At 39.5% G+C, this 15,065-nt stretch overlaps 1 protein-coding gene across 1 annotated transcript in view; it reads right to left on the minus strand.

Annotated features, from left to right (window-relative positions):
* Positions 1-1,095: 1,095 nt before the first annotated feature.
* Positions 1,096-15,065, minus strand: part of MMP24 (matrix metallopeptidase 24) — a 33,913-nt gene continuing 19,943 nt past the window's right edge. The window contains exons 4-9 of the mRNA XM_079979317.1: positions 13,982-14,286; positions 9,197-9,358; positions 6,676-6,890; positions 5,618-5,756; positions 5,201-5,467; positions 1,096-4,700 (exon numbers count right to left, since the gene is read on the minus strand). Coding sequence (XP_079835443.1) covers positions 4,363-4,700; positions 5,201-5,467; positions 5,618-5,756; positions 6,676-6,890; positions 9,197-9,358; positions 13,982-14,286 — 1,426 coding nt within the window. The 3' untranslated portion in view covers positions 1,096-4,362. The remainder of the gene's footprint in view (positions 4,701-5,200; positions 5,468-5,617; positions 5,757-6,675; positions 6,891-9,196; positions 9,359-13,981; positions 14,287-15,065) is intronic.

The raw sequence follows: 15,065 nt of genomic DNA on the forward strand, positions 1-15,065 counted from the left end.
TGTTCAGCTCACAACATATTTTCTTTATGAACTGTAGTGGTCCAAGGCAGTAATAAATAAATAAAAGGTAACAAGTTCTTAGCATAGGCTATTGAAAGCTCCTTTATAGCTATAGTACTTCCTTACTGACGTTACGCAAAATGCCCTACTGCAACAGCTTTCAAGCATGTTTATATATATATAAAACTTGCACTCACCATACGTGCTTGCATTGGAACATCTTGTAAATATCTAGCATCCATAGTGCAGCCACATTGAATAATAATTGCTAAACCACTGTATCCCAGATGTGAGTGCAGTGGCATTTGATTTAGCTATCTGACCCACAGATGACAACTAAGAGATTGAGTGTGCACAGAGGACTAGACATTTTCTTCTTTTCTGAGAGTAGCCAGACTGCTCTGTGAAGCAAATGTAACCTTCTGCAGCAGCCTTTAAATGTTAGCAAAAGTGATGGGTAGAATGTTTAAGAAAAGGGGAACAAATAACTTACGCAGTAACCAGTTGGAAAGAGACTACTTGGTTTTTTAAAAAATCTATTATGAATATGGAAGAAATGGAAAATACATTTAACACCTTAAGTGTGGAATCTAGAAACAAGCTCCCATCAACAGATTAGAAAAGCAAAATATTTCTTCCTGAAAATAGCAAAAAACAAAAACTCTGAAATCCAGGAGAACCAGAAATGTAACACCTTAGGAGCTGGCAGATTTATTGGAATATTAATAAACTGGCCAGTCTCAAATTTTTAGAGAGTTTGGAAACAACAGATGCTGTTCAAGTGTCCTGACAAGCATTCATTTAAAAATGTATGACAAGATGACAAACTCCTTTAATAAATGTGTCGATTTGCATTGTAACACAAGTAGATTTAGATACATAACAGTGTAGATAAGGAATTAATAAATAATGTGATTTTATCAAATTTAGATCTGACTCAAATAATAATGAGATGGGACATTATAATAGATTGAGTAAGATAAAAATTTTAGGTACTAGGGTAAGATCAAGTATCAGCAAGGAGGTGTTTTCAAAGCAGAGCTGCAAGACAAGGATGAAATCCTATTGAGTCCGTATGATGGCAGCATCTTTTAAATAAGTGGATAGTCTGACAGAATTAGATATGGGGCAAATCTGTAAATCTAGTTAATACCATATGTGATCTTGATGATGTGTTACATAGGGACCACTCAGCTATTAGCAGGAGGCTTCCAAGATGTTTAAAGCAGATAAAGCTTTAGGGGCAATTTTAATTATTTTTAAAGCAAAAATGGATCGCCATAAGACAGTTATGCAACTTCTAGATTATATCAAGTATTTGCTCTGGAAATTTTATGCTTCTCAGGTGAGTAATTTCAGAACAGTAGCAGTGTTTGGAATTAGATTAAGGTGGGTAGCTGTGTTGGTCTGACGCAGTTGAAATAAATTAAAAAATTGTCCAGTAGCACCCTGGAGACCAACTAAGTTTGTTCTGGGTATAAGCTTTCGTTGCATGCACACTTCAGATGGTATCTGAAGAAGTGTGCATGCACACAAAATCTTATACCCAGAACAAACTTAGTTGGTTTCTAAGGTGCTACTGGACAAGTGTTTGGAATTGTGCTGAAAAAAAGCTTGATAGTGTGAAAGTTATACCTGGGTGCACAACAAAACCATATTAAGAGTTCCATAGAATAGCCAAGTCCCAAGCTTGCAACTTGTATGAATATTTTACTCTGCCCAACTCTTTGAAGCCTTTGCAGTGCTACAATTAAATTCACATATAAATCAGTATTTGGGGGTGGCAAAATGCATATGAGCAAGTCCTGTCAACCTGCATTTCACTGTTTGTAGCACTTTCACATCTGTTCAGGTTCATTTTATTAATAGTGATTGCATGCAAACCACACACAATTTACTGAGGTTTATGTTGGTTCACAGAAGCAACTCCTTGCATGCACTGCTAAAAGTCAACATGGCCTATCTAAAAACCATGCTTGCCATCCTCCCCTGAGTTGATACTTAATCAATAGCTGCAAAAAAGGCAAAATGCTGTAGCACCTTACAGACTGCCTTTTTGTGGCATAAGCTTTCAAGGCAACATCAAATGTATTAAGTGTATCGGCTTTTAAGTATGACATGGCTTCGCTTTTCTAAACTTTCACCTGAAAGTGAAGGTAATATAAGGGAAGTATCTTCTAGTTACTGTTACATGCTGAAACTGGGACAATCCAGTGTCTCACCCATAATACCAATTTGATGGATTTGGGATAGTTGTGGGAGAGGGAAGGGAATGGAAACCCCACCTTGAATAGTTCATGATTTTTGCCCCAATTTGAGGGGGTGGAAAGCCTAGAGTGGATGTGCAGACTACAGTCAGTGGACATGGGATAAGCACCTCTCCTCACAAGTGGACCCTGCATCTCCATTATTTTGGCATAAAAAAGGTTGGGATCAGGCCACTAGCAGAACAGACACAGTTGGCAGAATGGATTGTCCCATCTCAAAATCAAGTCCAGAGGATTGGGGAACCCTTCATAGCAGATTTTGGGGAAATTTAGGAAAGGAAGGTCTCTGTGATGTTGGGTGTTGTCCTAAAGAGTTTTGGCAACATGAACTTGTGATAATGAAAATAAAAATTAAAACCCCAAAAGGTTTTTCTCTTATTACATTCCTATACCGTAATTTCCAATAGGTCTCTAGCATAACAGCAAGTAGAGAATCTCCTGAAAAGGCAAAAAAGATTGATGTCTTGCCAACAGGAATGACAAAAATATACTGCATCAAAATAAACCACCTTGGTTTGTCTAGCCTATGAATAAACCAGAAATACTTAGTTTTTATACCTACCTGGAAAGCAGAGTTGGATAGTTTCTACCAGGCCATCAAGAGCACAACTAGTGAATGCCATCCGCTGTAGTAGCCTAAAAGATACGTGCAGCTTTCTCTCTTGTTTTAAAGATACATGTGGCACACCAAGATCGTTTAAGCACCGATACTATAAAATATTGCAATTTACTTTATACATTTTGGAGAATTTGTCAGATTAAAGTTTTTAAATTGCAACCTTTAGGATAACCTCCCACTCATGATTAAGTGTCTCTTGAATAAACAAATCAGATTTTAAAAACATGAATTTCCTTTTAAATGCCACTCCTTTCCTGCACTACTGCAACTACAGTTCTCATCATAATATTGTTAAAGAATATCAAGCATCCTAATGTACATGCCACTTGGCCTCCATTTATAAAAGAAAAAGGATCAAGGGGACTTGTATTTGCAAAGTACCATATACAGTATCAAAGGTGGTATGTTTCCGAGTGCCAATCACTGGGGAACCTGCATGTCCTTGTGGCTTGCATCTGGTTGGCCACTGTAAGAACAATGTTGGGCTGGATGGACCTTTGGCCTTATTCAGCAGGAGCCTTCTTACATTCTTAAATATCACAGAATTTGCCTTTAATCTTATAATGGTAACAATTAATTTATTGTTGCCAACTTAAAATAGTGGTAATATGACATTTAAATATTTAGTACATGACAGGTTCTTAAAAACAAAGAGTTTTAAGGGCTGCATTCATGTTAGTGTTCAAACCCAATTGCTTAGTCTTGCAGACTGGTTGTATTCACAAATTTCGGTTCCTAGTTGCTGTTGTGATTTGATCTGGCTTTAGAGCTGTTTGAAGTCGTGGTCTACACAGAATTATCTCCTAAGAGCTCTTTATGTGTGTCTGCCATTGCAGAGTGGGAACATCAGCTAATTACCATGAATGTACAAAACATCTGACCAGCAGGTATTGGAAAAAAACGGTATCCAGGTAATTGCCTGGTTCCTGTAATAAATTAAAATATTTCAGAATGACTCAGCCTCAGAATGTCTTCTTCAGAAGGTCCTGAAGTGTTCCTTTTGTGTCCCACAGTATTATCTCTCTTTTTGATGAGACAAGTGTAGAAAAAAACAACTTGTTGAGAGGTGTTTGGCTACACTGGCAAATGCTGGGTTTGAAAGAGGGCACTGAAGAAGATTGCTCGGGTGAGTTGAAAAAAGGTTGAAGCAAACTCCTCTTGAGGTCTCTGACACTCACTGAGTGGGTTGGTGAAAAATGTCACACCAAGACATACACGGCACTGAGGCAGTCAGTCAGAAGGAAAGCGGCTCCACCGTGCAAGGCCACCTGGGTTTAATTGAATTTTGTTCCTGTTCTTTCAGTCCCAGAATTCTCTCTGACTCATCTAAGTCTCTTGAAGAGTTATGTATGTTTGTTTGGCAGGCTATCCTTCAATCTCCCCCTTTTTCAAAATGTCTGCAGCCTGTTGCCACCATCCTCAATAGTCGTCTAAGTCTTCTTCCATCTTGTCAGCCCCAACGAGCTGGTGAGCCTGTCATACCCACTCTTGTACGGGTCGTCTGTAATAGGTCACGCTTTGCTGGACCTCTTTGTTCTTGAACTGGAAGATTGTGTATACCAGGACAAGGATACACAGCGATAAAATGCAGGGGATCACGACTGCAATTGCATTGACAGTGCTAGGCACATCGTTTATAGTCACCATAATATCCACATCTTCGTGAGAGAGCCGCCGGTCTTTGCTCCTTTCAACCTCCTTTTGGTTGCAGCCCATCCAGTCTTTGAGGATTGACCTGGGGTATCCCGGCTCCACAGTCAGCCTCTGGTTATCAAACTTCCAGTATTCCTTACCTTTATAAAAGTAGGTATAAACTGGAAAAGAAAACAGATATTATTCCATTCTGTGCCATTCACATATTCTGGAGGTGTGCAGCGAAGAGAAAATATTCTGTATATGGCAGGAGTGGTTATGTTGGAAATACAGATGGTTTGTATGATATTTATTGGATAACAGCAGGGAGGGAAATCTATCTTACCCTATGCAAAGAAAATAACTTTTGCTTCTGTACTTGCATTCATGGGGATAAGAAAAACTGATATATATATATATATATATATATATCAGAGAAAAACTCAGATGAAAACCAATCAATCACCCAGTTTAGGAAGAATATCATGTGCTATGAAAGAAATATCTGCCTCAAGTTTACTTTGAGGTGGGTGGATACGTGTTATAAGGGCAAGAAAATGTCCATGACTACATGTGTCTGTAATCTTGTAAATGTTCAGGCTTTAATACAATCTGAATGCAAAGTTCAACACATGGAGGATTATTAAACACTACTAAGCTGCTAAATAAGCTTAATACTTACAGCCTTCTTTACTAACAAAAGCTCCTTGCGGGGCTTGTGGGATTCCTTTCCACACAGTGATGGGTTTGGGGTAGCCGGGATCTGTTGCTCTCTTGTCTTCGTTATACCTCCAATATCGGTCTCCTTTGAAGAAATAGGTTTTGCCTACAGGCTCCCACCTTAAAGCTGTGTCGATCCCTTCCCGGGGAAGACAGCTGCCCAATTCCACTAGGTTGTGGGGGTACCCTGGCTCTGCAGTCACCTCCTTGAAAACCCAGTATTTATCTCCTAGGCAAGAAAGCAGCAGAGGAGGGTGGGTAAGACATCTATAATCAGCAACAGTCAATGAGACTTTGCCTTCCTCTGGAACAGGTTTGGGGGACAACAGGAAGGGGAAGTTCACTCACACAGCATTGGATACAACCTCAAAATGTTTACCTTTAAAGAAAACAAATTTTCCATCAGATCTTTCATAGGCAGCATCAATTTTTGCAGGGAGCCCTTTCCAGAACTGTTCGATCTGCATGGGGTAGCCTTCTTGCACTCGGTTGTTACGGAGACGCCAAAACCAGCGGTCCTAAGAGAAAAAGAAGAAGGGAAAAGAAGAGTCTTGTTAAATGTCTACATCAGATTCCAACATGAAGTGATGAAGTTCATTTTATAATATCACAGCACCCACAGATTTACTAACGTCAGACATCCCTTTAACTTTCAGATCACTCAGTGTTCCTCTCAGGCAGAATTAGACTCCTCCTCTGCTTTGTTATCTTATATTCGCCACCAGTCATAAAAAAACCAGTTTTACTAAGCAATAACTGACACCTCAAAAAAAGAGTGCCACTAACTGCCACCTCCAAAAGCTGTAATTTCCTGCCCTGCTCAGAACTTCTTTCGCTATTCCTGCGACCAAATCATTACCCCAGACAAAATAATAGTGTACTTTATTATGTACGATACGTTTAAACATGATAAACATATGTTTAAAGTCTCAAAATAAAATTCAGTAGCAGCACCAGAGTGAATCACAGAGGGATGTGTTCATCTTTTACTCTGAGCAAACCAATGGGTCTACTCTGAGTAAAAGATAATTGAATACAATCCAAAGAGTCTCACACATGTCTGATATACACACACTGTTCATTAAGAAGGTAGAATTCTGGAATACTAGAGAAGATTCCTTGATCAGGACAAATGCTGAAAACAGGAACTACATCTGCAGAGCTCATTTGGAAGCAAGTGAAAAATTGATACATATTTTTGTCCTAGATTTAAGAAGTTTCACTTAATTTAAGTGTTACCGAAGGAAACACATTCTTTCAGCTGTCACAACAAACATTCTACTTTATTATCATTTCTTCAGACCAAGACATCTACCAATAAAAAAAACTGCAGAGATTAAAATACCAAGAAATTTTGGTGGCATTTAATTAATAATACATGCATTTGTAATATATAAAGATTAATGAAAACAGCTTTGACAGGATGATTTTCACTACCTTAAAAACAAACATTTCTCCTCTGAAGAGAGCCACAGTATTGAAGTTCCCATCACAAATGTTTGGTTTACTGCCTGGGGTAGAAGGCCTGTCTCCTAGAGGAGGTCTGGGAGGTCTCGAATGTCTGTCATGCTTTCTTTCTGAAGTAGAATGGATTCTACGAACAGGAAGGGTTGGTAAAGGTCTAGTGGGTTCTAGTGGCTCAGCAGGTGGGCCTAAATAATAAAAAAAGAGGGAAGAGAGAAAACTAATTAGCAGCTTGAATATTGTACCCATCATTTGAAAGACCATCACAAAGCTTGAACACTCCTTCCCATTAAGTTCTCAAAATCCTTCCTTCCACCACAGACATAATCACCATCCTCAACTTGCTGTCAAAATTATTGGCTGTAGATCACAGAATCATAGAATTGTAGAGTTGGAAGGGATCACGAGGGTTCTCTAGTCCAACCCCGGCAATGCAGGAATCTTTTTCCAATGTGGGGCTTGAACCCAAGACCCTGAAATTAAGAGTCTCCTGCTCTCTCATCCCAATCATGCTCCTACTTTTGTGTAACATCATCTAGCAACAGCACCTGACCTTTGCATTGGAATTGGCCTGTCCATTTGCCTGGGACCTCATAGTTAATTATTATTAGATCTCTTTCCTACCCTGGACCTCATGGTGGAGGATAGGTAGGAAATCTAATAAATGATAAGACTCTAACTTGTCCCCAAAGCCACTCTATTTTACTCCTTTGCATCCCAGTACCTCAAAAACTTAATCCAAGAGTCTAACCTAAAGGTTCCCCCCAAGTAATCTAGGTTTTTAAAGTTCCGCTTGTCTAGGTTGCTGTTTCCAAAATTTGCTGTTGTATCTGCTGTATAGAATATCAGGATCTAAAATCCCAATGAGAGGTAACTGCTCTCACTGCATAGCAATAAGGCCTTCAGAAGCAACCCTCTGCAAAAGCATACATCAAATTCACATAGTTTATACATATACTTTCTATTCCTTCGCCACAAACCTTGTAAAGGAATGTCCTATAGCTGGAGTCAGGAGAGGTGTATAAGGTGGAAGTGGCTATTTTCAGGTGGTGAACAGTAGGAGCCAGCTCCAGATTCTGCATTGGCAATCTAGCCAGCCCCTGGTACTCTTGAGCTAACTGAGACTAGGCATTAAGGTCATATGTTGGTGGTTCAACTGCACTAACTCCTACGTCAAAGTGCCAGTTTGGGTTTTTAAAGCTCTTCGCAACTTGGGGCTAGGGTACCTGAAGGACTGCCTGTCTCCACATGTTGGTTGTAATCTATTATTTGTTTTCCTTATTCTTCAACATCCAAAAGACAGCAGAACTGGCTGCCAGGGGGAAAACCTTCTCGGTGATGACATCCTGACAGTGGAACACTCTTCATCTTTACTGAGTTCTCATTTTTATGCTGCTTCTCATGTCGTAATCACTGAGGTATTAGAAACCCTCACAAATTAGTTTTTTTGGAACACTGTTACATGGTACCAGCACCACAATATCCCATTGGAAGGGTGTGGCCTTGCAGCAAGTAGGATAACACTGAAAGGGAGAGCTCTTTTCATGGCTCGTGTGTGTGTGTTTGTGTGTTTTGCTGCTCTTCTCTTCATTGTTATTTTAAGGGGGTGGTTGTCAGTAAAGATGTGTGTTCCAGTACTGGAAAGGGGGAGTCCATAGAACTACATGGAAACAGAAAAAGGAGGCAAAGAATCAAACAGTGGCAGAGTGTTGCTGTGGGAGAAAGGGCAGCATCGCTGGAATTGGCACTATATAAATGATTTCATTTTAAAATCTGGCTAAGAATTCCTTTCCGTATTGATATTGCAGTCTGAAATACTTCTTAAAATGCTGACAGTTTGGGGGAAGGGGGAGGGAGTAAAAGAGGAAGATTGAACACTGAAATATTTGTCAGACTTGAGCAACTATTCTACTAGTTGGTTATACTCACAACAGTTGTGCAGGATGGAAATGGAATATTACCAGTCAGCAGCATATTACAGTAGGGGGGAAATGCAATTTCCCCATGCAATTACAAGGGAAAGTCACTTCATATGCATCCTGCTCAGTGACCTGTTCATTGCTCACAGTGAACATCTGGAAAGGCCTCAAGGTTCCCTGATGACAGTATTCTAAGAGTGCCCTGTTTATCAGTTACCAAGATGCAAGACATGGGAAGAGGCAGTTTTCGGTGACTGCCTTTCAGCTTTGGAATTCAACATTGTTTTTACTGCAGTGTGTCAAACCCAGACCCTGATCATTTTCCTGAAGAGGTTTATTTACACGAACAATTGATTGGTAATGAAAAATAAGTGGGAGTTATTTTAAGGGCGCTTTCCCTTGCTATAAGCTTTATTTAAAAAACAAAAACATGGGCACAGTCACCACATGCCCACACATCCCAGATAAATATATACATCTGTATATTTCAGTAACTTAAGTTGCCTGAGCTTATGGGAGGCGATGAGGAATTGGCATCCTGCCAATGGCAATTAATAAACCAGGTTCCATCTTACCATAGATCTTCTGGATTCCTTGAAGGTCATCCTGTGGTAACTTAAAGTTGTGCGTTTCCATATATTGATAAAAAGGAGCCATGATGGCACTGGGGTCATTGGAGTGCTCAAGGCCTAGGGCATGGCCCAGTTCATGCACCGCAACGAGAAAGAGGTCATTTCCTACAGAGACAAGATGTTACAAGCATCAGTGTCAACATCCATAGGGTGTTAAAAACATTAACAAACAAGCTTAACAAAATTCTAAAGAAGAAGATAAAGCAGTTTATCCAACAACTATAGAGGCTCAGCAGGAATACTTTTAAAAATAAGTCTTGCAATGCACCTGGTCTAATTAGATGAACATCAGATGCAGTAGCTGGTGCATTGCAACTGGTAAGAGTATGACCAGGAAGTCCCTGGTTCATATTTATGGTATAACATTCATCTTTTAAGGCACCAACAGATTCTTTGTGGTCCGCTAAATATAATGTGAAAGGAGTTTGCAAAAGACTGTTGACAATGTGTAATTAAACCAGCAAAAGAGACAATGACTGAATCACTCTGCAAAATTGAGAGAATATATTTTGAGAAGTCAGAGAGAGAGAGAGAGAGAATATATAAAACCTCAGTCTAAAGACGTATGCCCCAGATTCAATTAACTGTTTGATCAGCATCTTAAAAGTAAAATATGTAGCACTGGGCTTTTGGAGTTTAGGGAAAGTGATGACTAGAAGCTAATGAGAGTCAGAACAGCATCAAAATAAGGGAGGCAAAAATGCATCCCAGACATGCCCTTTCTTGCATCAAATGGCTTTGTTGCTCAATGACATCTCATGAAGCAAAGGACTGAGGCAAAGGGTATTAAAAGTTTTGTGGCTATGGATTTTGGAATTCTGTTTTTCAGTACAAAATTGTGCCTTTAAAAAATCAATTTGGAGTCTTGGGATCAGAGCAAATAAAATCAAATAAACAGTTACAAACAGTACAACAGTTTCATTTGCAAATCGGGAGGACTGATTCTTATCAACATGGAAATGGATGTCCTCAAAGAGTGATGGGTGGTTAGCGGTCAAAACAGGAGTAATCTGATAAATAAAGACAAGGTTATTAAACAAGTAGGCCATAAAATAAATCACATGTGTGGTTGAGAGTAATGACAACAAAACCATGATTATTTAAAGTAAAATGTGGCTGATCCTAATCTGTCTATAACTGCCCTACTTTGTTATTAAACTGAGAATTAAGCTTTGCCAGCATGGCAACAATATTATTAATGAGACACACTTCATTTATTTCAGTTCTGTAAGTTGAAAATAAGTGAAAGGCAGTCCTAACCGTGTAGCAGCACATTGAAAAGTAAGAGAAATGAAACAAACATGTGACCGGGGTCTAAACAAGTAGGAATGACAGAAGGGAGATAGTTTTAATACGATGGCAAAGATTAGATGAGCCCCTTTAATAGGATAGCAAAGCAGATAATATAGCAAAGTAGATAAAAGAAAGTGGATAGAATGTTGAAATGGTTTCATCCACTTAAGTCAGTTTTTTTCTGTTGTAATAGCTGCCTGATTTTCAGAAAGGCAACAGAGGAGAGTTCTAAGAGCAGATCTTAAAACAACCTGAGAAATCAAAATTGTTTTGGAAATGCAAAAAAACTGATGTGTCCTCTGAAAGGTGCGGTAAGGTCTGAAGAAAAGCTCCTAATTTAGTATAGCGTCAAGACATAGGCATTTATTTTGTCACTAGTGACTGTCCTTTTTAGTTCTTGCAGTATAATGTTTGAATAAAGTACAGTTGCTATCTGAATTTAGGGTATGACAGCAAAATGTGGAACAGCCTTATCTAAATCATGTGGTGTGGTACCCAATGAAATCATACTAAGAATAGACTCCCTAACATCAATGGACTTCTCCAAGTATAGTTTGGGGGTGTTGACATTACTGGCTCAGACTGCAGTGAGTGTCTGTGCATTTCACGGCTCTCCCCCTTCCCCAACGCCACCCCAACTGTTCACATTAGCACAGCTTCATGACTTCATTTGTTTCAGATTTGTATGCCAAGGTGTTTCACAGCTTGGCTAGAGATGAATTAGGAATGACTTAAGGAGTCCAGATGGAGAGAGGTTGATTTGAGAAAAAACACACCAGACAGTAATATTTCATGGCAAAGCACAGGATACGAATGCATTTTGGATAATGCCACGTGAACATGGAATTACAGCCTAGCACCAGAAACATAGTGAGTGCTGAGTAAATGGTTCACACAGCCTTAGTTAGGATACCACCCCCAGTCAATAGTCCTTGGGGCATTATGGGTGAAGCAAAGCCATCTTGAGTTACAGCAAGGCTGCGGAGGCCCAGGATTTCTCTGTACCCAATTGTTCATGAGAAGCTAATAATCCATTAAATGACTGGTTTGTGTAATAGAACAATTTTGTTGCAGAGCACCTGGAGCCCCTAATTACACACTGGGCTTTTCATGCTTTTCACCACCTTTCAAAAGTACAAAGTGATCCAGAATTCATCTCAGGTCACCAGCAGTCAGGTTAATCAAATAAATCTCTATACCTGCCACACCAACAACAGCCTGCATATATATATTTATATAAAATCAATGCAAATGTCAATGCCCAGGATTCAGCCTGCTGTGGATCTAGGTCCAGGACCATCAAAATCTGCATTATACCGCGTGAGACCATTGTTCCATCTAGTTTGGCTTCACTGACTGCTCTCCAATATTTCCAGCAGGAGTCTGTACCAGCAGAACCTGGAGCTGTTTTACCACTGAGCTACAGCCCTTCCCTGTATGTTTGGCTGTATAGCTGATGGAAGCAGTGGGGGCTAAAGAAGTATGATTTGGTAATCAGTATAATTTTCAAAGCAAGGGAGAAAGGGACTTCACTGCCAGTTTTGAAAGGATATCATTTGAGGAAACTGAGGACAAGGGTTCACCTGCCTGGGATACAGATTTTGAAAGTCTACTTTATTATGGGTGGGGGTGCCACCTCTGTCTCAACCAGGATGGCATATAGGAGTTAACCAATGCACTTAAGAACTCTGAATTTGTAGTTTATTTTGCTGTGCAGTTGTTCCATATTTATTCTGCCTTGTCTCTAATCTTTAAAAATACATTTTCATTTTCAATAATTAAACATGAGGGGCTCCCTGCTTACTGGGAGAGGCACCAAAGTAAGATACTTAGGATTGGGGCATACAAAATATTTTTAAAATGATAATGGCTCATTGTGGTGGTAAAATAGGATGTGGTTTCATTAACTCGAGGTAGCTGAGAAATGGCAACTTCACAATGATCTGATACGAAGTGTGAGTAGTACATAAACAACAAATGCTTAATATCCATATTACAGCATTCACAAGGAGCCCTGAAAGCAGTTTTGGGCAGTAACTATACCATTGCCTTTCCACTTATATCAGGCTTCCTACATGAAGCAACTGAAATGTATAGCAAGTCCCCATACTAGCACTGCAACTCCATAGGACACTAAGACTCCCACAGTGGCTTCTTAAGCAATTGTATATATAATGACAGTCCTGTGGCATCCCAACCATGCAGAAGCCAATTTTAGCAGCAACCACAGCCCCACATTCATGGAGGAGATACTATGTTTATGTTATATTTATGCAATTTCTACAGTGGAATAAGGCAACCTCATCACACAACATGAAACCAGAAAAATACTGTGGTGGGGAACAATAATACAAAATCAGAAGAATCGGTGCAAATATATATATAGAGAGAGACTTCTGAGAACCATTGTTTTAACAAAATCCCTGAAACAATCAAGTAGTGTATCTATTTTCTCCAAGTACACTCATCACAGCTGAGCACTCTACATCCAATTATTTTCCCCCAGCCTCTGGGTAACAGCCTCAGAGGGTGGGTGGCTTCATACTGTGGTATTACCTACTTGAAGAATATACTGGGATTTAAAATATTTGTATTTCCCACATAATCACCATAATTAGAGGAGAACATTTCACAGTGAAGCCTTGTTAAAAAATAATAATTGTATTTATAGCACGGACTTTACTGGAAAAGCATCACTGCACAGCATCGTCTCTGCAAAAGATGCTATCATCAGACCTTGGGCTACAGAATCACTCACTTAAAATTTATTTGAACCCAGATTGGACAACAGTCTTTTCTACCATCAATGGGCCTTTTTGCCCCAACTAATGGGTTGTTTTATCCCAAGAGTCTTCTGAACATTGATGCACAAGAATGATGTTTGAATAGATTGCACATCCCTAAAGTCCAACTAGCGTAGACACAGATCCCCAAATCCAGGAATTAATTCTTCTATTTGGACTTTTGTATGTAGGGTGTTAGAAATGTACATCCTGTTCAACTGTCAATTACACAGATCTGAGTGCAGTTTGGATCTCAAATGCATCTGAAACATTTGATGTCATATCTACTTAGTACTTACAATAATTAATCTTTTTGTGTAAACTTAATTTCACCAATTAATTTTCTCTCTTTTCACTTTTCCCTTTTCCCTGAGAATTGTTCTAGTTTCTCAGGCAGCTAGATCAGAGTGCCATTTAAATTTCATCTGTCGGTTCATGTTGCTTTGGATTTATAAGCAAAACTGTCATTATTTTTTGGAGGGCAAACATGTTCTTGGGCGGAGCACGGATTTTTGTCCACCTCAGTATCACCAGACTTTGGACCACATTCTTACAGGAAGTCCTGTGATGACACCTCTTCCTTTCTGCAAGCCAACTGCCTCATGAAATATCATATCAAAAATACTGTTATAAAAACCCCACGTCATCTTACCATCATGGTTAGAATTTCCCAGTGTCCATGGTTCATCTGAATCAAAATGAGTATCGCCTCCTATCCCTGGTCCAGGAAAATAGGCATGGGCTAGGAATCCACCCTCCCCATCAAAAGGAGAGCTGTCACCATGGAAACCAGAAGCAAAAAATATCATAATATCTGCCTCTTTTCTGTCACTTTTAATTTCATGGTAAGGAACTTCTTCAAAGGTGAGCGGAGTCACCCTCTGCCAAACATCAAATGCTTGCCGGATGGCTTTCCTTGTATCAAGCTCTCCAACCTTGGGGGTGTAGTTGTGAACACTGTGAAGAAAATGAGAAGGGGTTTATTTAGGAGGATTCATTCAGAGAATTTCATATTCTCTGATGTTAACAAACATGTTTCAGGACTCAGATCGACACAACCGTAAGACTACATTTTGAGCACTTTGATATCTTTTGAGAGTCCTTTCAGGTACGGTACACATTATGAGGTTTACAAATATTTCCTACATAATAATAACTAGAGGGTTAACAAAATTCAGAAAACGTAATGACTTAAAAGTATTGCATTCCAACAGCTAATCCACAACAACAAGGCCACCACTGATAAGAGCCATTTACTGTCCTCTCAATATGAATACTCAAGGCTTGGTCAGATGACAGGTTCCTGAGCTTCCAACTGGACATACGGGAAGTGTTTTGGACACAGTAATATACCTTTATTTCCTAATCACAGTTCTGCACTGAATCTGGAATGCAAATTATGAAGGCTGTGTTCAACCCTTTCGGCTACCAGACTGGCAAAGCATTTCTGCATACTGGAGACTGGACGGGTTGATTCAGTGTAACCTCTCCTCGCAATGTTGTCTCAGTCCAGAAACAGGAACCTATTTGGCTATAGTTTAGAGGCCCCAATACATCATCTCTCTATTCAAAACCCTACACAGCAGCAAACCTGGCAGTGGGATAAACTCCACAAGCTGCTATACAGAAAGCCAATCAGCTTGTCAGTGTGGTCACTTGGTGGAATTAATCCCAGATAATCCCCAAATGTAATACAGAACTGTCTCTATAGTGTAACTGCTTAGCATCCCATCAAA

This window comes from Podarcis cretensis (assembly GCF_951804945.1).
Source record: "Podarcis cretensis genome assembly, chromosome: 6".
Lineage (NCBI taxonomy): Eukaryota > Metazoa > Chordata > Lepidosauria > Squamata > Lacertidae > Podarcis > Podarcis cretensis.